Source organism: Aplidium turbinatum, chromosome 1, assembly GCF_918807975.1.
Source record: "Aplidium turbinatum chromosome 1, kaAplTurb1.1, whole genome shotgun sequence".
Classification (NCBI taxonomy): Eukaryota; Metazoa; Chordata; class Ascidiacea; order Aplousobranchia; family Polyclinidae; genus Aplidium; species Aplidium turbinatum.
In genome coordinates this window covers 26616513-26642825 of record NC_137472.1, presented here as the reverse complement: position 1 = coordinate 26642825, position 26313 = coordinate 26616513, and the positions used below count along the sequence as shown (strand labels likewise).

The window sequence follows — 26313 nt, the reverse complement described above, 5'->3', positions numbered from 1 at the left end:
TTCATCAAATGCTGGCATTTGCACAACAATCTAACCTCTTAGTAAAATTTATTAAGTTAAGAATCGATTTCGCTATAGTAATAGCATCTTCAGCTAGCACATTTAAAAAAGAAAATTTGAAAAATACGTAAAACGAACAAGTAAAGCAAACTCCGATATTATTAACATGCATAAAAATTCTATGTTACATAATATTAAAATCAAAAGCTGCAAGCCTAAATCTGAAACTGGTGTTCTGCCACGATTTTCAACTATGTACTGGTTACAAAATTCAAGAAATACACGAACATATATCATCCATCTAGTAAATTACAACAGTTCAACAAGACGAATACTAAGAAAAAAACGCAATTTAGTTTCAGTCCATTGCCATAAGTTTACATTGATATAACATCAAAAAAGAATAAGTGTGAATAATAATATTATATCATAATAATATTATATTATATATAAGTGTATTAATATTATAAGTGTAAAAACTTTCAGCACCTTGTAGACAGAAGCTCGTTGGAAACAATCTATTGCAATTAAAATGAAGAACAATCACTTATAGATAGTTTTCAGGAAAACATTGAATTAGCAGAAGTCCAAATCCATATCCAAATTCGGTTGTGAAAATAGCTTAAATCCACATCCAACCCAAAGCCGGTCGATGAAGATAAATCCGGCAGAATTTAAATCTAAATCCGTCTTCATCTCAACCACCTGTGTGACATTTTGCGCTTGTCTATCACTGACCTCGAACCAGACTTGACTTGGGTACAAAAATTAAGTCGTCAGTATGATCCTTCACATCAACACTGCTGTGTTTTACAAAGTTTCTGGATGTGTTAATTTCTGATGGAAAAGCAGATAACTTATACATACAGCCTAACTTATAATATCTGGTGATAGGTATACAACAAAATATTTAAACCTGCATATTGCTTAGTTGTTTTAAATGTTTTGAAGTTTTAAACCAGGTACCGGTGCATCAAGATAAGGAACTATTGAACAACATAACTCAAAGGCAACTTAAATTTCTCGGTCACATCATCAGAAAAGAATTAGAAAATCTCTGTCTAAGCGGTCGCCTTCTCCGGAGACGTGCTCGTGGCAGACAACGAACAACATTTGTAGGCTATCTATTTTTAAACGAAATACATCAATCAATCAACCAAGAACACTTTGGGACATTGCACGACAAAAGGAACATTGGAAAAATTTACGAACTGAGCATCTAGTTCATTATTCATCAAAGATCGCATCGGCTATGATACTATAATAGTGTAGTAGTATTGCTTTGTTGTATTAAATGGAAATTAAATAATACTATATTGCTATGAATATAATGTACATTTTTTTACGCAAAATAAGATTGTCAACTTTAGGCTATTGGCCCGCGGACATTCCGCATAGGTTAAACTCAAACAAATCTTCTTCAGCAAAAGTCTAACCTTGATATCTGCAGTAGCAATAACTCCAAGTCCTTGATCAGAACCATAATCATAAATTTTGATATTATGCTGTGTCACATCATTGTTCTTCAACCAATCAAGAAATAGTGGTAAATATGAACAACGCTCCTTCTCGTCTGCACTTGTGCGATAATTCACTGAAATTCAAAGCAAGAAATTATTGCTACTAAGAAATACCTAACAAGATATACTATTAAGAAAGATGTAACCATACCAAAATCACTTTTTTATGCAGATACCGATATTTTGACGATACTTTCGTGTCGTAAAAAGAAGCAGTTTTTGATATTTGCAAAGAGTTAAATGGAATTCTAAGTTTGACCTTATTTGCATAACACCGGTGGCATTGTCAGAGAGTCCAGGAGACACTTTTGACTCAGGCCGGGAAGATTTTAAATATAATATAATTTTTTCATGGCTCATAATCTTTTCATAATTTTTTAATTTTTTCATGATTTTTTCATGATGCTCGAAAAGTTGAAGAAACCACTGTGCATTCTTTGGACATAATGCATGTTTGTTAGAAGTGTCTTGATTTGGAGCCTGATGATCTCATTGGTACTGAGCCCAAAGTATCCTCACAATGGCCCTGTAGTAGAGTAGTTCAAAAAAATACAAATTTTTCAGAATCTTCCTCCACAAGGCTTAAAATGTGCCATTTGCCCATAGAAGTGCCCTTGCAAAAAATTAGAGTGATTGGAGGTCGTTTGATGGTCAATCAGATTTTCACTTTTTTACCAAGTGGCCACCCCCACTAGTGGGGAACAAACCGACGATGGATTATGATGATGATGATACCACAGGATGCAAAAAACACCTTATTTTTCAATTCAATTTATTCTTCTGTTCAAAGATATTCAAAGGCAAAACTTGTAATGCACAGTGCAAGGTGGATGGCAAAGGCCATCTACTCCCTAAAGATATTTTTGTTCCGGGACCAGTTCAAACTTACCATTAAAGAGATCATTGGTTTATCCCAGTTTTGTCTCTTTGTGGCTCTTGTTTATGCACGGTACTGGCACGAGGCTCCATTAGCTACAAGAGCTCCCAATAACGACTTAGTTCTCGACCTCCTTCACCACTACCCAATATGTCACATCAAGAAAGCAGCTCTGAAGGCCCTCCATCGTAACTTGTAATATTTTTCTGAGCATCTTGCTCTGTTTGATGATCGTGTTGATGATAACCAAAACAGCAATGGTGACAAACTTGGCATGACCACCACATCCAAAAATTCTGAAGCGGTTGGGTGGGACAAGATTCGACCATCAATCTCCAATAGAGCCATTTATAACAAGTTGGTCACTACAGCTATTTGATCTGCTGTGCACAAATGGTATCAAAGAAGCAGGAGCATTTCTTGCCAATTCCCCCATGCCCATACCTCTGGGCATCAGACCCAGCATACCATAAATTTAAAGCCAGTGTCAGTCTCCTGAAAGTGGTTAATGACACAGCCGAGCGAGGAATTGCACTGATTCAGTTCTAACCAAAGATGAGACTCAGAACAGTACCTACTGCAATTAGTAAGCACCCATAGGAAAAGGTTTCCGGTGCCAACCAAAGCAACCCTTAATCTCAACAAAGCCGGAAATGAGACTGTGATGAAAACAGTGGCCGAATGTCATATCTGATTTAACATCACAGTCCTTGACGCTAACATTGTATTTTAATTCATTTGTTGTGATATTGATGGATGTCTCTTTGTGATAAATAAAAAATTGTATTATGTTTAAACTTATTTACCGTATTTTACGGACCATAAGGCGCACTTTTCCTCATAAATTGATCGTGTGCCTTATGGTCCGATGCGCCTTATGTATGGATCAAGTGCGGTAGTGCTTTATTGCCTACACTCAAAACCAGTACCGATATGCCATTATATATGGTCCGGTGTGCCTTATGGTCCAGTGCGCCTTATAGTCCGGTGCGCCTTATGTATGAACAAAAAACTAATCAAAGCAATTTATTGACAGTGCGCCTTATAGTCCGGTGCGCCTTATGGTCCGTAAAATACGGTAACCTATGAAAATGATTGGTGATGAGATGACTGATGAGACTACTGCCGGTTTCGAGTGAACATTTTTCAATAATAATGGTAGATGTCAAATTGCCGATAGTTTAGTATGGAAATAAGATTTTTGCTTTGTTGGGTGTTAAGTTAATAAATGCTGTTTACATACACACTAAGTTTAATTCTGCATCATATATATGTCTAGCTCATTCTCTGCTGTGGTTTTCGAGATAATAGGGAGCATTCCTCCCTCTGTAAGTCTTGCACACAATATCGGCCTGTGTGTGATAGAGTTTGACATAGGCAGAATATGGTAAAAAAGTGAAAATCTGATTGACCTTCAAATGATCTCCAATCACTCTAACTTTTTGCAAGGGCACTTCTATTGGGAAATGGCACATGTTTACATTGTTTAGCCTTGTGGAGGAAGATTCCAAGAAACTTGTATTTTTTTGAACCACTCTACCCTGTAGTGTATAAACCCATTAAACAGCATTGAATTTGCATAATTTATTTGTAAAAATTCATTATCCCTTCTTGAAGATTCAATCAATCTAATCTTACAGGGATACTAAAGGAAAAACCTGACTTGGCGATTGTACACGTTCTCTGTGTTTAACATGCTACCATAAGATAAAACCATTTTCAATAAAATTTTGCCCCATTGCGGTCTAATCAGCAGCTTTTGTCAGAGCCTTCAAAACGGGAATGGGCGTGAGCAGCAAAGCGTGCGACTATATAGTCTACGTCACTACTGTATAGACCAGTGGTTCTCAAACTTTTTACAGTCTAAGCGCACTTACAATACTACAAATAATTCTGGGCACACTTTATATAAAAATGCACTAAAATGTCATAATTAAGTCAATATGTAAGAGTAAATTTTTCTAAAAAAAAAGATATTTACATCAACGAAATTTATTCTTAACTATAAAATCCGCATTACAGTTATTTACTACTATACTTCATTAGTGACTACCTACAGTACACTACTATTAACATCTCTACCACCTTTTCTATGAACACTAACTCAGCAACTAGCAATTTCTTTCTGCTTTACAATTACAGTCTGAATCTACTCCAACAGCAAAAAACACACATAGACAATTGCTATTGTGAGCAACAAATACAAGTTTTACCGAATGTCTGCGACCGTGCCTGAAATTATCGTAATAATGATGTTAAACGGAAGGAGCAGATAAGAAAATTGATCTAATATGGTAACTATTCTTTTTGTTTTTCTTATTAGAATACTTTTTTAGGAATGCTGTTGGGCACACCTAGATAACCTCTGGGGCGCACCAGTGCGCCCGGGCACACCGTTTGAGAACCACTGGTATAGACTAACAATCAGCTGATTGAGCAATAGTTGTTACTGCGGGCAATTCAACTGTAAGCTATGTATGTACATTAGGGTGATTCATAAATTTTTTTTTTTTAATTCAATGGGGCACCCTCTTGTATCATGTCAATACTTGAAAAAATAATCCTGTCAAAATTTTAGGGTAATTGAAAGCATTTTTAAGGTTGCTACCGACTTTGAAAGATGTACATAATACACAAATGGGGAATTCCATATCAACTCAAAGGGTGTGAAAGCTCAACCCTCTTAGATTTTCTTGAAATTCACGCTAAAGTTTCATATTGATGTATAATGAACACAAAAAAAATTTCAGCTTATTATCTCAAGATATTTAGAAATTGCAGCCCTTCAAAGTCACCAAGGTCCCTCAAAATGCGTTCGCATGTACATTTTCCTCCATGTTTGGGTCTTCATAACTTTTAATGTAAAGCATTTACAATGCTGAAATTTGGTATTCTGAGTAAGAAGCAGTCCTAGTTTTCATATCTACCACCAAAATTGCTAATTTTAAATTAGTTTTAGATATAGAACCTTTCAAAAATTGAAATTTTCTACATTTGAAAAATATTTATCAATTTTTGATATCCGCTATCTCCCAAACCAATAATCACAAAACTACCATTTCGCATATCATTAATCTATACTAGTTGATAATTAACCCCCATGAGACTGACACCAAATAAATGTGATATTATTGAGGTTTAGAGGGTGTAAAGATGGTTCGGGCTTCATCTTTACACTCTCCAAACTTCAATAATTTTCGTCCCCACTAGTGGGGGTGGCCGATTGTTTCCGCACAGCAATTGTCTTAATCCCTTTTCTCCATTTCACCCTGTCCCTTGCATCTTCCTCCTTCAGTCCGACTTTTTTAAACTCATCCTTCACTTGTTGTTTCCACGTTCTTCTTGGACGACCGCATTTCCTCTTCCCATCCACCTTTAGATCTAGTGCCTTTTTAAGAAAACTTCCTTCCTCCCTCCTTATCACATGTCCATACCATCTTACTCTATTTGCCCTTGCCAGTTGGTCTATGGTCTCTCTCATTTCTAGCATATCCAACAATTCTTCAGTCCTTTTTTCCTTTCTCGTTTTCACCCCACACATTGCTCTCACCATTGACCTTTCCGTTCTTCTCAGGATTGCCAGTTCACTCTCTCTCAATACCCATGTCTCGCTACCATATAGCATTGCAGGCCGCACACAGCTCCAATATACTTTTCCTTTCATCCTTAGTGAAAATTTTCTGCCATGCAACATTTCCCCACATTCCCTGAACTTTGCCCAGCCCAATCTTGCCCTTGTTGTCACCGCTGCTTCACATCCACCACTTCCATTTATCCGATCACCCAGATAACAGAAGTCTGTCACTGTTTCGATGCCATGGCAGAACTCATCATCATGGCCTTCCACTTCATTCCTTCCTTTACTGCATTTCCCACAAACAAAACACTTCGCCAATCTTGTTGCGGCTCTCTTGACATTAGCACATCTTGCATGTACCCACTTTCCACATTCCTTACATTGCATTGAATTTCTCATCACTCTCTTGCCACATATTCCACAGGGATCTACTTTGCTCTCAACAACTGTTCCTTCTGCTCCACTCACCATCACTTTTGTTTTTTCAAGATTCACCTTCATACCCTTGGTTTCAAATGCTTCTTTCCATTTCTCAAACTTTCTCTCCATTCCCTCCATACTATTACTTGTCAAGACCAGGTCGTCTGCATACAAAATTTCACTCAATAAGCCCTCCCTCACTCCTTCAGTTACAACGTTAACCACAATAGCAAATATCAGAGGTGACAAAACTGATCCCTGGTGTACACCAACCTTCACAGAAAACTCGTTTGAATAATTTGATCCAACTCTCACTTTTGTTCTTGCATCCTCATACATAGACATCACAGCTCTCACTAATACCTCCGGTATACCTCTTTTCCTCATTGCCCATTCCATCATTTTCCTTGGTACTCTGTCAAATGCCTTTTCTAAGTCGACGAAACACATATATAGTTTTCTCTGCTTCTCTCGGTATTCCTCCTGCATTCTTCTCAAAACAGAGCATCCACTGTACCTTTTCCTGGCATAAATCCAAACTGCATATCATTTAATTTCACCAATGTTCTTAACCTCTTTTCTAGTATTCGCTCCACAACTTTCATTCCATGCTCTAGTAGTTTTACACCTCTATATGCACTGCAACTTCTCACATCCCCTTTTCTCTTGAACAGTGGAACAACAATACTATGCTTTCACTCCTCCGGCATTCCCTTGCCATCTAATACCCTTTGGCTAAGTTGTAGCATTACTTCAATTCTCAACGCTCCACTTGCTTTTATCCTCTCTACGCTCACTTCTGATGGACCGGCTGCTTTATGCAGTTTCATTTGTCCCATTGCCTCCACCACTTCATCACGAGTAACCTTTCCCACTGGACCCTCCACCAAATCAACCTCTGTCATATGATCCCATACATTCTCCTTATTCATAACATTTTCCATATGTTCCTTCCACACTTCTCCTCTGCTTTCCGGGCTGAAATGCAACTTCCCATCTCCACTCCTTATACATCTTCCCCCTACAATATCTTTCCCATCCTTTTTCATTTGCTTTATGAGTCTGAATACTTTGTTTTGGCTTTCCCCCATTTTATTAAGTTCCTCCTCAGCACCATTCTTCATAGCTCTTGCAACAACCCTCTTTGTCTTCTTTTTCATACTCTTATACTTCTTTTTATTCTCTTCTGACCCATTTTTGCGCCACTGCTTGTATGCATCTCTTTTCTGTGAAATCGCATGCTTCACCTCCTCACCCCACCACCATGTGTCTCCACGATCCTTCCTCACTTTCTTTTCCCACATACTTCATCACATGCTGCTAGGACACCTTTCTGAAATGAAGCCCACAAGTCCTGCGCACTCATGTTTACCAGCTCTTTTGCTCTTTTCATAAACTTAATTCTCGTTTCTTTTTCCTCCAGTTTCCACACATTTCTCACAAAAACTCGTTCTTTCTTCACAATTTCCTTCACTTTTTTCATATTTAAGTCTCCTACTACTAGTCTATGCTGCAACTCCCATGGAAATACTTTCACATTCTTCAAGTACTTTTTCTGTTCCTGCCCAACCACAATAAAATCAATTTCCGACTCATGTCCTCCTGAGCTGTAAGTCACCTTCCTTTTCTCTTTCTTTTTAAACCATGTGTTGGCAATACAAAGTTTCCTTTCATCACAAAATTCAAGTAGCATTCTTCCTTCCATGTTTCTCTCCCCAAAACCATACCCTCCATGAATGCCCTCGAACCCATTTGCTTGTTTTCCAACATGCCCATTAAAATCTCCTAATCCAAACACCAACTCTTTTGAACTCCGTAAATCCCATTCCTCTGCCAAAACATCATAAAAACTTTCCTTTTCCAAGTAATCCCTACCACTTTGAGGTGCATATGCACAGATTAGCCTCACTACCTCCTCTTCAAAAGCAAGTACCATTGTCATCACTCTGTCACTCCTTCTTCTAACTTCTATTACTTTCTCACATAATTTCTCTTCTACCAAGAAACCAACACCACCGATTCCTGTGTTATTTCCTGACCACCATATCTTATATCTCCTCCCATTGGCACCTAAAAACCACGCTGACTGTCCCCTCCATCTTACTTCCTCTAAGCCACATATATCCACCCTTCGTTTTCTTAGTTCTTCACATATTTCAGTTCCTTTACCACACAAACTTCCCACATTCCAGCATCCGATTCTAACACCATAATCTTTTTTCAATGTTTTTTTTGTTTTCTCGGAACCCAGAGATTCTTTGCACCCCTTGCCCATCTAAGGGCTGCTGGGGACTAGGGGCCATTTTTAGCTTTTGCTGCATTTAAATAATATTTTGGAGCATAGATTTTCCAGCCGGATGCCCTTCCTGACGCTAACCACAGTTATTGGCAGTGGGCCTAGCCTTTACTTAAAAAAGTATTTCCTGCAAGGCAGCAGGATTTCTAACAAGTTTTAGCCAACCAGTCGAGGTTGTTGCCCATGAGGTGGGACGTGGACCCACTTGTTAGTTTGGTGTGTGATCAAGACCAGTGTTCCCCGAGACCCATGGTGTAACAATCCATGGCGACTGCCCAGGGTTCAAAGGTGCTACTTGTACCACACACCTACCTCACTGTTGTTGTATCATAATAGTAGTGTCCATGTAGTGCAGGGGTCGGCAACGCCTGGCACGCGTGCCACTTGTGGCACGCGAAATGATTTTTCATGGCACGTCAAATGATTTGATGCGCACGTAATAGCACCTTAAAAAAGTGCAACCACGCTCTGCTACAACACACCTACAGTTTCGATCTTTGCTTGAAGAGATGAACAGTGCATACCATGATGTGCCCCATGCACTGCAGTGTCAGGTGGTTAAGTCGCGGTAAGGTTCTCTTGAGGTTTGTTAAATGTCTAGTCGAGATAAGGGTCTTTTTGGCAGGGAAAGGCAAGGTCTACCCTGAACTGGAGGATAAAAAGTGGCTTGTAAAACTAATGCTTCTTGCAGATGTCACCACCCACCTTAACGAATTGCGGAAATCACTGGAAACGATTGAAAACAAACAAACAAGCATTTTGACGTGCTGGGAATCTTTGCCGAAGAAATTTAGCTGTCTCAAGAAGATGTCAATAGCTTTACTATCTGCATATGGCTCCACTTATTTGTGTGAACAAATATTTTCGCACATGAATTTTATTCTCAGTCCACATCGCAGCCGACTTACGGAAGATCATTCGGAAGCATGTGTTCTACTTAAGGTGTCCAAATATAATCCTAATACTACAGAGCTGAGAAAGAAAAAGCAAGGACAAGGATCTCATTAAAAAGTGACTCTTATGACTGCATTCGATGTCTTCCAATAAAGTTAATAAAACAAATTTGTTTCTTGTCTGTTAACTCAGTCAACTTTACTGTTTAATTTTAAGGGTCTGCTACTATTCGGTGAGTCCGATTCGGTGAGTCCGATTCGGTGAGTCTGATTCGGTGAGTTTCTAACCTCTAACCCTAACCCTGAAACGGCAATGATAATTAGGCTACGGTACCCGATAATTAAAAAAAAAAATTGAAAAAATTCCCCGTTAAGGGATCGAACTCACCAAATCGGACTCACCGAAACGGGCCATTCCGTAATTTTAATATCAGATAGTTGCCAGTACAAAACCAAACATACAACAATGTTTGGCATGCAAGTTGTTGATATTTTGATATTATTCATAAACAGGCACACTGCATACGAAAGGTTGCCGACCCCTGATGTAGCCGAGTGTCTAACTGTCTAATAATAAAAAACCACCATGAATGAGGATGGGGACTGGGATATAAAGTAAAGAAACAGACATCCTAATTGAAGTTTTTGAAAAAATAATAAACATTTGGTTTGCATAAACTCTCTAAATAGACTTTCATAATAGAAAATACAATAAAAAAATTTAAACCAAGTATTATATTTTCTACAAAAATTATTCGACAAATAGAATGACCGTTAAGAAGATCATTAAGGCCCGATACCAATAAGACCTCGAGTCCCAAATCAATACACTTCTAAGATAAACGCACTACACCCAAAGTCGGAACATGACATCTGGGCAAAACCCACTTAGGCGAGACCAAGTTAGGCTGTTGGTGACAGACAATGTGGGCGATGGCCGAAGTGGGCGATGGTAGCAAAAGTTTAGCCGTTCGGACCGTTGGTGACTTATATAATTTATCTAGTTGCTTTGCGGAGTCACGGTTTATCGTGAAGTTCAATACTCCATAAGTGGCCGATATCGATATAACGGTACATTTCTATATAATAGCCTACTATACAGTGATGTACGCGCATACAAAAAATATTGACGCCGTCAGCGCAAACGCAAACGTTCGAAAAACTATACGCCGTATGCGTCAACGCAACTTGTAAAAAAAGTTGGCGGCGTCAGCGTTAGCGCATACTCTAGCGCAAACTCATTTTGTTTGCTAGGTGCCAAACATTCACACGGTATAAACCACTTGAAACAACACACTTTTCAAGCCACTGCGCGACTTCTCGTTACAAGAAATTATCTTTTTGGCCGAAAGGCACATCTGGCATTGAAAATATAAGTTTTTGCCTTTCGAAGAAGAGAGCTTAAAATACTTTTCCATGTAGGGCCATGGATTTGTATTATCATGCTCCATTGCACTTGGAGATTAGTATTACCGTAAGTTATTCCCTGAATACAATAGTGTAGTGTAAGAAACTGTAGCATATGCCTATCAAGAAAATTCTAGTATTATACTAACTGTCGCTCCTAGTAATATACTAACTGTCGCTCCCTAAAAATCCATTATAAAAAACACTATTTTTAAAATGATTCCGTTTGAATAAGACTAATGTTGCTTGTAATGCCATAATTCTCTCAGTAAGCTCTATGCTTTTTTTTGATAAGATTTTTAAAAAGTGGGTTAATGAAAGACAAAACTGCCAGACACAAGCAAGTTTAGGTTCTGAACTGCACAACTCTTTGTTATTAGCATTCAGGGATAGTTAGCATTACTAGTGTTATTAGCAGTAGGCTACTCAAAAGCCTCTCACAATTGGCCCCTGGATGCATGTTTTGCTAAACTGCTCATCAAGTTACAAAACATATATAATTACATACTTACGCAACAGACTGTATAAATTGTCAAGTAAAAATTACCTTAGCTTGATAGCCTACTGTATGTAGGCCTACACATTACTACGCTACATAGCCTACAACAAGAATGACCGGCAAAGGCAAAGTAATGTACTACATATAACATACAGAGTACAACATCATGCAAGCAATCACGGTCGGAGACCAAATATTTGAGTTTGTTTAGATACATAGGCTGCACTGCTCATTGCCTGAGAAGTTTCTGATTTGCCCCAAAATGCAAGACTTAACTAATATAAATTAAAGTGCTCACAATTGCTTACAAACGCCTTCAACACTGCTTGACTAAAAAAAACTTCACACTACGAAGCCAAGTCATTGTTTACATTTTACATGGAGCGACATTAGGCTACAACCTACCTACTTGCTTGCTTACATTACATTCCTGTTCTGACCCGTAATTTACTAAGTAATTTCTTAGTAGGCCTAAGTTGTTTTAACTAATTCTTTCTTTTTTTCTGCAAGACTTCAGTCTCCACGTGGGACTCTAGCGTCAAAGGCAGTAGTGCGATATACAAACAAACTCCAGCTGACTGAACAATAGATGACACTGTGACACAACACTAGAACAATGGGCAATTGCAAGACGTCAACATTTCGCAGTTTGACAAAAAAAATTGCAAACAACAACTAAGACATTAAAAAGTATGCGTTGACGCTATGCGCTAAAAAACCGCGAAAACTTTACGGCGCATCCTTAAGCGCAAACTATCCAAAAAAATGTGGCCGCAAGCGTTAGCGCAAACAAAAAGTCTACGCCGCATGTATGCGGCGTAGAATTTGCGGCGCATACGTACATCTCTGCTACTATATATAATATATATATTAGGGTGTTGCAGGCGCCCCATGAAATTTAAATCTTGGTTTCACCATGCTTACCTTTTTTGTGGTACTGTGTTTAGATCAGTAGATCACAAATATAAAGTTTCAGAAATTTTCATCGACGTTTACCTCCACCGCCGAGGCCATTTTGAGGCCCACTTTTTGATTTTTTTCATGTTTTTTGCCACTAGAGGGCAGTGTATAAGTTTTGCAATATTGGGGGTATATTTAAAAGATGCTCTTTGATGTTCTGAATAATGTTTAAAAAAATTGGAGAAATGGGATAAGTATATCCAAAAATATTCAAGTTTTGTCACTAATTTTTTGCACAATACTGCCCCTAGTGGCGAAAAGAAAAATTGAAATATCTTAAAAACCACTCGTCATATTGTTATGGAACTTGCATGCACCCCCCCATTTTCATGGGTAAGGAATTTGATTTTAGCAATATTTTTGCAAAATATTACCACTAGAGGGCGGTAATTCTAATTTTAAACTATTTTTCTGTAAAAAAGCGATATTGTTGCATTTCTTGAGCTGTGCTATGTGAAGAATACAATTTCATGGCTTATGCACAACAAAATTTATTCAATTGTAAAGAAACTGCATCATGCAGGGCAGGCACTATATCAAATCCAAACAGGCAATGTAAGTCTTAGTTAACACAATTTCCACAAAAGCAGTTGTGCATCTTCATTGTGTTAATAAACAACATTTTCCAAGATTTAGTATCTTTCTTCGTTCCTCCTCCACCACTTGAATATAGTTTTGCGGATTTTTTTCTTGCTTTGCTAGATGAAGAAAGTCGGATACAGTACCAGTTTTACGGGTCTGCTACTATTCGGCGAGTTCGATTCGGCGAGTCCGATTCGACTAGTCCGATTCGGCGAGTTCCCTATTCGGCGAAAGCCCTTTTCGGCGAGTGCCCTATTCGGCGAGTTTTTGAAATTTTTGAAAGGAAATTATCGGGTACCGTAGCCTAATTATAATTGCCGTTTTTACATTGTTTTAACGTCGCTAAACGTTGAAATCGTGCAGAAAGGAATAAAATAAAATGTTTGAAATATTAAATTAAAATTCGTCATGTCAGTTCAGTTGTTTTTATTTCTGACCATCATATCAAAAACAATACACGTCAACATAGCAAAGGTAAAAGCGACAAAACGCGAACGTTTAAACGTGCTTGAAATCGTCATGTCAGTTCAGTTGTTTTTATTTCTGATCATGATATCAAAAACAATACACGTCAACACAGCAAAGGTGTAGAAAAAGGTAGAAGCGACAAAACGCGAACGTTAAAACGTGCTTGTGACCGAAGTAAGTTATTGAGTTGAAAGAAATTTGGCACGGTCGCAACACTTTCAGAAAAATTTAAGATATGAAGGGAAAATAAAACAAAGAAAATGTTACAAAAAAAAAATAGATCATGTTTATGTCTATAAGTTAGTACTTTTAAATAGTTAAAACGATTAGTTTGGACCAACAAATGTGTGGCCTACAGCTTGGATTGAAAGGAAGTTATCGAGTACCGTAGCCTAGTTATCTCGAGCAGCAAAAATTTGTTCCAAGAACACAGTTCATTTTTACATTGTAGTAACAGAATGAAAAGGCTAAACAAATGTGTGGCCTATCGTGTTAACGTCGCTAAACGTTGAAATCGTGTAGAAAAGGGAGCTTTTGCTGACTAGGATACTTTGAAACTGAGAAACATTCACAGAAGCCCTACGCTTTGTTCCAAGAACCCATTTAGCATAACATTTCATTTGTACATTGATGCAACGTCTGAATACATTATCTTAAAAATGCAATGTATCGTAGGGCTTCTGTGAATGTTTCTCAGTTTCAACGTATCCTAGTCAGCAAAAGCACCCTTTTCTACACGATTTCAACGTTTAGCGACGTTAAAACGATAGGCTACACACTTGGCTAGCCTTTTCATTCTGTTACTACAATGTAAAAATGAACTGTTAGGCTAACTGGGTTCTTGGAACAAATATTTGCTGGTCGGGATAACTAGGCTACGGTAGCCTACCCAATAATTTCCTTTCAATCTAAGCTGTAGGAGTGTAGGTCACACATGATCCAAACTAATCATTTTAACCATAGGCGCCTAAGCCGTGGGGACCAGGCCCCCACGCATATTTCCGCGTGGGAGCAACTTTTTATGCGGCATTGATACATAAAACAATAGATGAACTAGCGATCGGCAGCAGGAAAACATTTTTAAATGCAAACCGCAACAGCTTCGCAGTAAATAATCACTAGAACGAGTAGCGATGCTACAATCCCACCCCAGACAAAAAAATCTGTCATTTTTACGTTGATTTAACGTCTGCAGACGTTGAATCAATGTAAAAATGACTGATTTTGCTGCCAGTGACATAGCAAAAATCTACCATTTTGCGTCGATTCAATGTCATCAGATGTTGAATGCACCCAAAAACAACATAATTTGCTACGTTGACGCAGCGTGCGTTTAACTTAATGCGCTTGCAAACAGCCTCGCTGTCGCTTTCGAAAGTCGAAACCTCTGCAGAGAATTGTCGCCGCAGTGAATCGGTTGCTATGAAAATGAACTTGAAGTCTCGGCCCGAGGTTACCACTAACCAACGTAACAAGGGCTGGTACAAACCGCACTGCTCACAGTCACACAAGCGGCATAATCAACACAACAACGGACTCGCGCAAACTGCATGGCGCACACACGTCCGTTGCCATGGAAACCCGATCAAAGGCGGGAAATATGCGCATCTTTTGTTTCATCTGCAACACGAAAACGGGCGTATTACAGCGAATTGGAACTTGAAAGCTGGTCAGCCATAAGTTGCGATATTGTAGTGAAAAGGGAGCAATGTCAAGTCGTAAACTTAATCAAACGTCTCTCTGTAACTATTTTTCAAGGGCTGTTTACGGATGTCAGCAACTTTTAAATTTATTAAAGGTGACGTGCGGTTGAATTGATGTAAACATGAATGATTTTGCTTTCAACAGGTATATTTTCAAGCATATGATCAAGTTAGTACTTTCATTCCATTTACAGTATACCTTTTAGTAAACCTTTTCGTCTCTTGTTTCATGCTAATAAATCTAGTTCGTTGCTAAACTTTATGTTGTGCTTAGCTTAAAGAGTCGCAGTCCATCAACCGCTAGCCAACGCAGACGCATGTGTTTTGGTCGAGCTTTGTTTATAATAATTAACGGCAGGTCGAACGTAGCGACAACTCCGAGTGTGGCAATAAAAGCAATCCTAGTGTGACGACATAATTACGTCATCCATCTGCGTGACATTTCGCTGAATTTACGTTGCTGCTGATGAAACACGCTTTCGCCCCCACGGCCAAAAAAATAGTTAGGCGCCTATGATTTTAACTATTCAAAAGTACTAACTTATAGACATAAACATTTTTTTTTTTCTAACATTTTCTTTGTTTTATTTTTCCTTCATATCTTAAATTTTTCTGAAGGTGATGCAACCTTGCTAAATTTCTTTCAACTCAATAACTTACTTCGGTCACAAGCACGTTTTAACGTTCGCGTTTTGTCGCTTCTACCTTTTTCTACACCTTTGCTACGTTGACGTGAATTGTTTTTGATATCATGATCAGAAATTAATAAAAACAACTGAACTGACATGACGAATTCAAGCACGTTTTAACGTTCGCGTTTTGTCGCTTCTACCTTTGCTATGTTGACGTGTATTGTTTTTGATATGATGGTCAAAAATAAAAATAACTGAACTGACATGACGAATTCAAGCACGTTTTAACGTTTGCGTTTTGTCACTTCTACCTTTGCTATGTTGACGTGTATTGTTTTTGATATGATGGTCAAAAATAAAAATAACTGAACTGACATGACGAATTTTAATTTAATAGTTCAAACATTTTATTTTATTCCTTTCTGCACGATTTCAACGTTTAGCGACAATAAAACGGTGTAAAAACGGCAATTGTAATTAGGCTACGGTACCCGATAATTTCCTTTCAAAATGTTCAAAAACTCGCCGAATAGGGCACTCGCCGAATAGGGAACTCGCCGAATCGGACTGGTCGAATCGGACTAGTCGAATCGGACTCGCCGAATCGGACTCGCCGAAACGGGCCATTCCGCAGTTTTACCCTTCTGCTGAATGATTACAGACCCTGAGTGCACTTATGATATGATTAGCAGAAGCATAGCCATCATCTATTTCCCACTCTTTCGGGTGTTTGGCAAGAAAAGTTGTTGAAATGTGCAAAAGTACAAAAAACATTTTGCTGCTGGCATTTGCATAGGAGCACAATGACAATGACAATGAGTTATCATTAACAAAGTCTGGCAGCTCTGGCTTACTGTATCCATTACCGAACCTGTTTGTAACCTGGCCATGGAGACTTGCATTTAAATGCAGCAGAGTTTCAGCCAAAGCTTCCTTTTCATCCATAATGACTTGTTTATCCCATAGAACTAAGTGGATCAGCTCCCTAGTTACATACCATGTATATTGTATGCCTACCTAAAGCTTTTAAAGCAGCACACTGATAATTTTGTCTACTGCATCAAGTGCATCATAGCTTTTGATGTCACTTACCAGTTGCTAATTTTCTCGGGGTGCTGATGCAGCAATTGGACAGTTGAACCAACCATTCGTTAAATACAAAAGTCAACAAATCACTCTAATTTTTGTATTTGTGACTTGGAAATGATTCTTTATGGTAGAAAGTCTTGCAGCATTACCATCTTGTAGCAATATAGCTGCTTTCCCATCCATCTTGCTCGATGGACTGCACCACATTTTCCAATATGTTTCCTGCATGCTAGGCAGAGAAGTGGTTTGTCTAGCTTTATTTGAAGAGAAATGCATGCAGCAGAGAGATGGAATGAAAAAAAAGAAAAATTTAAAACAGCAACACCCAAAACTTTTTCCATCCTTAGCCATCTCTCTGCTGCATGCATTTTTCTTCAAATAAAGCTAGACAAACCACTTCTCTGCCTAGCATGCAGAAAACATACTGGAGAAGTTATACTTTCTCATGTGTGGGAAGCCCTGAAAGTCGAAACGTCAAGATCTCCATCGAAACGTCAAGACCTCAAAAGATTCCAGAAGAAAGGATTTGATGCAACCCCACACGCTGCAGCTGTATTGCATACCAAAGTTCCTCAAGAGTTGGGAAAATTTGTAACAACTCAAAGCAGAAAAGTGAAAGCACTTATAAATTTTGAGAGAGATATGCAAAATTATCAGAGGGGTGATCACAAAGAACTTTCAGACCTGATGGCGGTGTACATTGGAATCAACAGTGGACAGTACAACTTCATGAAATGCGGTGCAGTCCATCGAGCAAGGTGAATGGGAAAGCAGCTATATTAGGGTGGATCAAAAAAAATGAATTTTTGAGTTCAGCTTAGTGCATCTGCCAAAAGTTGCAGTTTGGGCTATCTTTTGCATTGGTACTTGAAAAAATATTTTTTGACCCCGTTTGACCCCTATCCAAGAGCTCTCTAGTGGCCGCCGAACCAAAATTCCTTAAATTGGCTATAATTTTTTTTCTAGTGGGCTCAGGCTAGTGATTTTGGTGTCTATCCCCACTAAATCAAGTCTTGGGAAGTCATTTCTGTAATCTAAAATCATCTATGGGCTAGCAAAATGACATCAGAGATCTTTTTCAGCAAAAATGCTTAAAAAGGTTGGAAATTTATTGTTTTTTTTTAGAAAAAGGGCAAAGAAAAACAAATCCATAATGCTGCTAAAGGCATTTTTGTTAATACACTGAAGCAAACATATAAAGCAAACAATTACCATACGAAGTTTTGCAAAAATGCTGCCTTTGAGTTGTGCATCCAATTATCCATAGCACAAAATGCATGACAACGGGTTCAGGCAAGATCAATCTGAGTGTTTTGTTGCTTAGTTCACCAACTTATGGCATGCATAACTTTTTTTGTACATAATTTATCTTGTGCAGAACTTCCAGCCAGCATGGTTTGTTGCTTGTGTAGATCTTGTAGCCTACAACTCTGTACATATGGCCTTTTTTTTCTTCAGACTTGGTTACTTTACCGGAGTGATAATTTGTTACCATTCCCAACGCTCACTTATCTTCATCGTTTGTGACACGGAAGAAGCTGAGTTTCTGCTTGATAGAAGTAAAATTTTCATTTTGTTCCAATAGCCTTGGAGGAAAGTGCAAAAAGTCGGGGAAGGCCTCCAAGAGGGAAAATAAAGTAAATGAATTGGACCAAACAAATCTTTTAAACTTTGCGTCTGTGGCTGTATAATAGGCTTAAGTAACTCTTTGGATTGGGAGGTTGTTTGAGTTCGTTGATGCTGACTCCATTGATACTTAACCATGATTTGCGCAGCACATTTTTTTTCAGTTATGGAAACTTCTTAGCTAAACAAGCTAAAGACTACAAGTCTCTCTGCCAGGTACCAAAGATGGCTGTCAAGCTTAGCCTGGAACAACTATGCCAATGGTTTAAACTATTTAGGATACTTGCTCGTGTTACGATCCATCATCAACATTAAATCATTGCTGGGTGACTCAAAGGTCAAAGGAGCAGTAAGCCATGGCTTAAAGTAGAAAATGCAAAGAAAGACTGTTAAAATTCAAAGAAAATGAAGGGGTGTACCAGACTGTTAACTCTGTTATTCTTTGCAGCTGCTCAGCACTACAGACTACAGAAGCTTGGATTGGCACAGCTATCTGCTTTTGTCTCTGCTCTTTTCTTTTTCTGCTTAACTTTAGTACTAATTTTGACTTTTGGTTTCTCAACAAGGCTATCTTCAGTGTGTATATTATTTTTGTCATCCATCGAGCATGATGGTAGGTACCTGGAGCTTTCATTTTGAAGTATTTTCCATCTGGCAAAACTCCCCTCTGCAAGTAAAAACAAGTCTCAGCTTTCTCATGTAACCCCTTTATCTGAAGCATCTGACTGCTGTATCGAATTTAACAGGAGAGGCTATTTAAATGAAGGTTATTTAACAACTGACAAGTGATAACTGTACTAAAAAGAAACTGGAATGTATTAACTAGTACTGGTTCGAAGTCGAAATCAGCACTAAAGTCAAGCAGAAAAAGAAAAGAGCAGAGAAAAAAGCAGATAACTGTGCCAATCCAAGCTTCTGCAACCTGTAGTCATGAGCAGCCGCAAAGAATAAGAGTTAGCAGTATTTCTTTGCATTTTCTACTTTAAGCCATGGTTCACTGTTCCTTTGACGTTAGTCTCCCAGCAATGATTTCATACTGATGATGGATCATAACATAACACAGGCAAGTATCCTAAATTGTTTAAACCATTGGCATAGTTGTTCCAGGCTAAGCTTGACAACCATCTTTGGTACCTGGCTGAGAGACTTGTAGTCTTTAGCTTGTTTAGCTAAGAAGTTTCCATAACTGAAAAAAAAATCTGTTGCGCAAATTATGGTTAAGTATCAATGGAGTCAGCATCAATGAACTCGAACAACCTCCCAATCCAAAGAGTTACTTAAGCCTATTATACAGCCACAGACGCAAAGTTTAAAAGATTTGTTTGGTCCAGATTCATTTACTTTATTTTCCCTCTTGGAGGTCATCCCCGACTTTTTGCACTTTCCTCCAAGGCTATTGGAACAAAATAAAAATTTTACTTTTATCAAGCAGAAACTCAGCTTCTTCCGTGTCACAAACGATGCAGATAAGCGAGCGTTGGGAATGGTAACAAATTATCACTCCAGTAAAGTAACCAAGTCTGAAGAAAAAAAAGGCCATATGTTCAGAGTTGTACAAGATCTACACAAGCATAGCCGAGTGGTGAGAACACTGCATAGCCGAGTGGTGAGAACACTGCATAGCCGAGTGGTGAGAACACTGGAACGGCAATCGAAAGGGTGCCGATTCGACACCACTCAAGAGCATGCGGCTGTGTGTGTGGCAGGACACTTGAAGGCATGCCGGAAGGTGGACACGAAGATTGGCTTCCTTGCCTTCCCGTCCACTTAATCTAAATCTTCAACCACCGGGTGTAAACCTGGATACGACAAACAAAACATACACAAGCAACAAACCATGCTGGCTGGAAGTTCTGCACAAGATAAATTATGTACAAAAAAAGTTATGCATGCCATAAGTTGGTGAACTAAGCAACAAAACACTCACAGATTGATCTTGCCTGAACCCGTTGTCATGCATTTTGTGCTATGGATAATTGGATGCACAAGTCAAAGGCAGCATTTTTGCAAAACTTTATAGGGTAATTGTTTGCTTTATATGTTTGCTTCAGTGTATTAACAAAAATGCCTTTAGCAGCATTATGAATTTGTTTTTCTTTGCCCTTTTTCTAAAAAAACCCAATAAAGTTCCAATTTTTTAAGCATTTTTGCTGAAAAAGGGCTCTGATGTCATTTTGCTAGCCCATAGATGATTTTAGATTGCAGAAATGACTTCCCAAGACTTGATTTAGTGGGGATAGACACCAAAACCACTAGCCTGAGCCCACTAGAAAAAAAATTATAGCCAATTTAAGGAATTTTGGTTCGGCGGCCACTAGAGAGCTCTTGGATAGGGGTCAAACGGGGTCAAAAAATGTTTTTTCAAGTACCAATGCAAAAGATAGCCCAAACTGCAACTTTTAGCAGATGCACTAAGCTGAACTCAAAAATTCATTTTTTTTGATCCACCCTAAGCTATATTGCTATAAGATAGTAATGCTGCAAGACTTTCCACCACAAGAAATCATTTCCAAGTCACAAATACACAACATAGAGCGATTTGTTGACTTTTGCACATGGATGGTGGTTCAACTGTCCAATTGCCGCATCAGCACCCCGAAAAGATTTGCAACCGGTAAGTGACATCAAAAGCTATGATGCAGTAGACAAAATTATCAGTGTTGCTGCTTTAAAAGCTTTAGGTAGGCACACATGGTATGTAACTAGGGAGCTGATCCCCTTAGTTCTATGGGACAAACAAGTCATTATGGATGAAAAGGAAGCTTTGGCTGGAACTCTGCTGCATTTAAATGCAAGTTTCCATGGCCAGGTTACAAACAGGTTCGGTAATGGATACAGTAAGCCAGAGCTGCCAGACATTGTTAATGATAACTCATTGTCATTGTGCTCCTATGCAAATGCCAGCAGCAAAATGTTTTTTGTACTTTTGCACATTTCAACTTTTCTTGCCAAACACCCAAAAGAGTGGGAAATAGATGATGGCTATGCTTCTGCTAATGGTATCATAAGTGCACTCAGAGTCTGTAATCATTCAGCAGAGGGGTAAAACTGGTCTCCGACTTTCTTCATCTAGCAAAGCAAGAAAAAAATCCGCAAAACTATATTCAAGTGGTGGAGGAGGAACGAAGAAAGATACTAAATCTTAGAAAACGTTGTTTATCAACACAATGAAGATGCACAACTGCCTTTGCGGAAATTGTGTTAACTAAGACTCACATTGCCTGTTTGGATTTGATATAGTGCCTACCCTGCATGATGCAGTTTCTTTACAATTGAATAAATTTTGTTGTGCATAAGCCATGAAATTGTATTCTTCACATAGCACAGCTCTAGAAATGCAACAATATCGCCTTTTTACAGAAAAATAGTTCAAAATTAGAATTACCGCCCTCTAGTGGTAATATTTTGCAAAAATATTGCTAAAATCAAATTCCTTACCCATGAAAATGGGGGGGTGCATGCAAGTTCCATAACAATATGACGAGTGGTTTTTAAGATATTTCAATTTTTCTTTTCGCCACTAGGGGTAGTATTGTGCAAAAAATTAGTGACAAAACTTGAATATTTTTGGATATATGAATTATCCCATTTCTCCAATTTTTTTTTAAACATTATTCAGGCCGCTAAGTAGTGCTAAAATGACCGCCAGTGCTACCTTCTCAGTCGGCCAAGTTTGGCCGCCGGTTTCTTCCAGCCAATAATTTAATTTTGCAATAGAATGAGCGTGGATTAACTGTCGAAAATATGTGGGTCTGCTACTATTCGGTGAGTCCGATTCGGTGAGTTCCTAACCTCTAACCCTAAAACGGCAATGATAATTAGGCTACGGTACCCGATAATTTAAAAAAAAAAATGAAAAAAATCACCTAATAGGGACCGACTCACCGAAACGGGCTATTCCGAAAAGATGTAGTATCAAAGAGTGACATAGAATTAGGTCAGCGCATCATAATCACCGCTGTTGTATTGTGCAGGAACATTTGCTATTGTATGGACTTCATAGGCCTACTATGGAATATATCCAGCTGCGATCATCAGCTGTACCCGGCTACCCGCACATTCGCAAATGCGTGAGTACATTAGGCCAACGCGTGACGCGCATTCATTCAGAGTAATAGCGTTAATTACCGTGACGCGAAACCACAAGTTGCAGGTTTGCAATTTTTTGCATAAATATAGAGCAGTACTAGATGGACATAAATAAACAAAAACAAGACGAATTTTCCGCTTATTAAATGATCCTAGAATAAAGTTTTTAAAAAACCTTTGCGTATTTGCCTGTTTGACTAAGTCTTGTTTGTAATTCCCGGTTTATTTTAACAAAGTGTTAACCTGAAGTGCTAATTTACATCGGTTGGCAATATTTTCGTTTTTATGTCGATGCAATGTTGTCGGACATTGAATCGTTGTTAAAAACGAGAACTAGATTAGTTGACATCTGAGAGGGGAAAACACATGTCGTCATAGTTGAAAAATATTCCCGCTATGGGTTAGAGCAGGGGTTCTTAACCGGGGGTAAATTTACCCCCTGGGGGTAAATTTCACCTACCGAGGGGATAAATTTACTGAATCATAAATTAAAGCAAACTTCATTTTTTAAGTTATTAAAAAACTGATAGTGTTGCATTCGATTTTGATTCAAATTTATGCTTAATGTAAGTTTTCTTCTTTTTTTTTTTATCTCCACGCAAGTAGACTACCAGTTTCATTTCAGCAGGGTAGGCTATGTGTGCTACATTTTCACAGTACACAACCTAATTAGAACTTCGACCACAAAGACGAAATTCGAGCTAGTAAGGCAAGAATTAGTCTTCAGCTAGACGAGTCACTGACGTGTCGAACTGTGCATATTTGTTGGTTTACTGTAGATATGTGCATGCTGGTGAGATGAAAGAGGAATTCTTGATGTGCAAAAGTTTAGAGACGACTACCAAAGCGGTTAATGTTCTGGAAAAAAAATGATAGTTTCTTTCAAAATAATATATCCTGGAAACATGTGGGTTCACTTTGCACAGACGGTGCCCCTTCTATGCTCAATGCTAAGTCTGGCTTTACAACTCTGGTGAAAAAACCCGCACCGAACATCATTTCTACTCACTGCGCCCTTCATCAACATGCACTGGCAAGTAAAGCTTTTCCAGAATATTTGAAAGCAGTATTGAAGCATGTGGTTGAATGTGTGAATTTTATCAGGGCACGTGCTCTTAAACATCGTCTTTTCAAAGTGGTTTGTGAGCAGATGAGATCACAACACTCTGTTCTCCTTTATCACACCGAAGTTCAGTGGCTCTTTCGGGGTATTGTTTTGTCTCGAGTTTTCGAACTATATGGTGAAATCGAGATTTAAATGGAGAACGCAAATCCCCGATGAGTATAAGCACTTTGGCGACCACAAACTTATTGGTGCATTGGTTTACTTGACAGACATTTTTTCAAGTTTGAACCAGCTCAATATGCAAACTCAAGGAAAAAGTGATGATACCATTATAGATGTAGGCCTACATGATAAAATTTAGGGCTTTTAGACAAAATTAGATCTGTGGAGTAGAAAAGTACAAAAATAAATTTACACAAATTTTCCAACAATTGATGATTGAAAAGTCAGTAGAAGTCGCAACGAGATTTATGACCTCGAAGTCTGGACACGGACATCACAAGGGGCCACCAAAACGGTGGGGGGTAAATTTTACTTTTTTCATTCGTCAAGGGGTAAACAAGACAAAAAAGGTTAAGAACCCCTGGGTTAGAGACTTCACACCCTCAATGGTGACATTTGAACGGTATAAATGGTCAGATTTTATGAAAATTGGTATTCGGTTATGCAGTTGAAACAATTTACTGGGCAGCTGAAACAATTTAGTGTCGTTAGATGGTCCCGCAATACCGGATTACAATCCCGATAAAGCAGTTATTATTGCGTGGTACCACGATTCTACTGCAGGACTTTGCCCAGACTTCAACTTGTGCTATCGTTTTTATATTTTGGCCTCCAAGTGCGCAGATTTGGCCGCCGAGAAGAAGCTCTCAGTAGGCAATGATGACTGCCGGAAAAAAATATGAGTTTTATGGCCTGTATGGGACCCTGACGCTGACAGGTACTATGGTACTGATCTGGGCCAGAGCAGCCTTGGGAGTAATGAGAATTAAATGAGGAAGTAAAGTAACACTACATAACCAATAACCATAGTATTCAAAGTCGTGTCTCCTCACCGGTTGCAGCTGTACGGCCTACCTTGGACAATAATATATGTGTATAATATATTCCATATTATGTATATATGTCAAATAAATGTAGTATCAGTAGGGTATAATACCTGTTTTCTGCTTTTGTTGAAACTGTTCAACAGCATCAAAAATTTTGAGGTAATGATCCCACTCCTTATTACGACTTGGAGTAATGATGCATACTGTAGAACAAATATATACTGTTATTTAAACAAAGATGTAAGGATCTGCCCAGATTATGTTCAGCTGATTCTATGCCAGTAAATTTAGTCTACCAGGTTTTAATAGTTACCTGTTACAAACTAGTGAAATGCTTCAGTTTTCCTACCTAAAAAGATTTGTAACTGAAATGCATGACATCATGCTCAAGTGACATACGATGACCTCAATTGTGATACCCTGTGATACCTTCAATTCTCAATCAAAGGCTATGTTATTATGTATGGTAACTATAACATGTGCCATTGTGCCTTATGAAAACGGTGTTCGGTCGTTTGGCGACAGTCATTTAGTCAACAGACATTTGGTCGACAGGACGTTTGGTCTACAGACATTTGGTCGACAAGACATTTGGTCGACAGGACATTTGGTCGACAGGACGGTAGGTCGACAGAATGATTTATTTTAGGGTTAGGGTTAAGGTTAGTTAACTAACCCTAACCCTAAAATGAATCGTTCTGTCAACCAAATGTTTTGTCGACCAAACGTCATGTCGACCAAATGACCGGGTACCATGAAAACAGGATCAGTTAGGCTAATTGATAACTTACATTTAAAGAGTTCAGCTGCTAGATACATCAGCTGCTTTTTCTGCTTCACACTTATTCCACTTTTATCTCCTTGTTTCATTCGGTGTTTCTTACCCATTGCGCATTAACAGTAGGTACTGTTCTCTCAGAAAATCAATGTGGTTAAATATACACCCAGCGTATTTAGGTAAACAAAGTATCAAGACTTAGATTTAATTGTCAAAGCCTGTAATTGAACAACAGCAACATTTCTTTCAGTAAGAGAATTTTTCACAAAATAAAGATGGCACAGCCTGATTAAATGATTTCTTTGTTCTTCTCGACAGCCAACATAAGGTTAGGAAGAAAATCAGCAAAGTCACAACCCAAGGATCACAACCTAATGATAACTGTGGACTAGAGATGTGCGAAAAATAACATAACGTTAAAATGTAACAAGTATATATAATTTCCTTAACTAATATTAACAGATAAAAATAAGCAAATTGAAAAGTACCGGTAACAGTTAAAAAGAACTGTTAGTGTTCAGCTTGAAGTTATTTATTTCTTCTAGATACAACATTATTCTAAGTTTTTTCCACCTTTCTTCTGAAATGTAGCCATGGGAATGCTTGGGGGAGCAATCCTCCTCGCAAAGTTTTATATCGCCCCTCCCATCAAAACTTCTGTTATTAATAACATTACAATGTTCTAATGACATTGCATGTTGAGAATGAGAGACGTTTCATAAATGTTTACCTGCATTCAACTATATTTTTTAAGGGTGGCTATAGCAGTGGCTATTTGACCG

General features: G+C 38.4%; 1 protein-coding gene across 1 annotated transcript in view; it reads right to left on the bottom strand.

Annotated features, from left to right (window-relative positions):
- The window catches only part of LOC145771932 (actin-histidine N-methyltransferase-like), a 58614-nt gene extending 32880 nt beyond the window's left edge, over positions 1-25734 (bottom strand). Inside the window, exons 1-3 of the mRNA XM_082583703.1 lie at positions 25545-25734; positions 24864-24956; positions 1437-1594 (exon numbers count right to left, since the gene is read on the bottom strand). Of these exons, the coding sequence (XP_082439829.1) occupies positions 1437-1594; positions 24864-24956; positions 25545-25641 (348 nt within the window). The 5' untranslated portion in view covers positions 25642-25734. The remainder of the gene's footprint in view (positions 1-1436; positions 1595-24863; positions 24957-25544) is intronic.
- Positions 25735-26313: the final 579 nt, after the last annotated feature.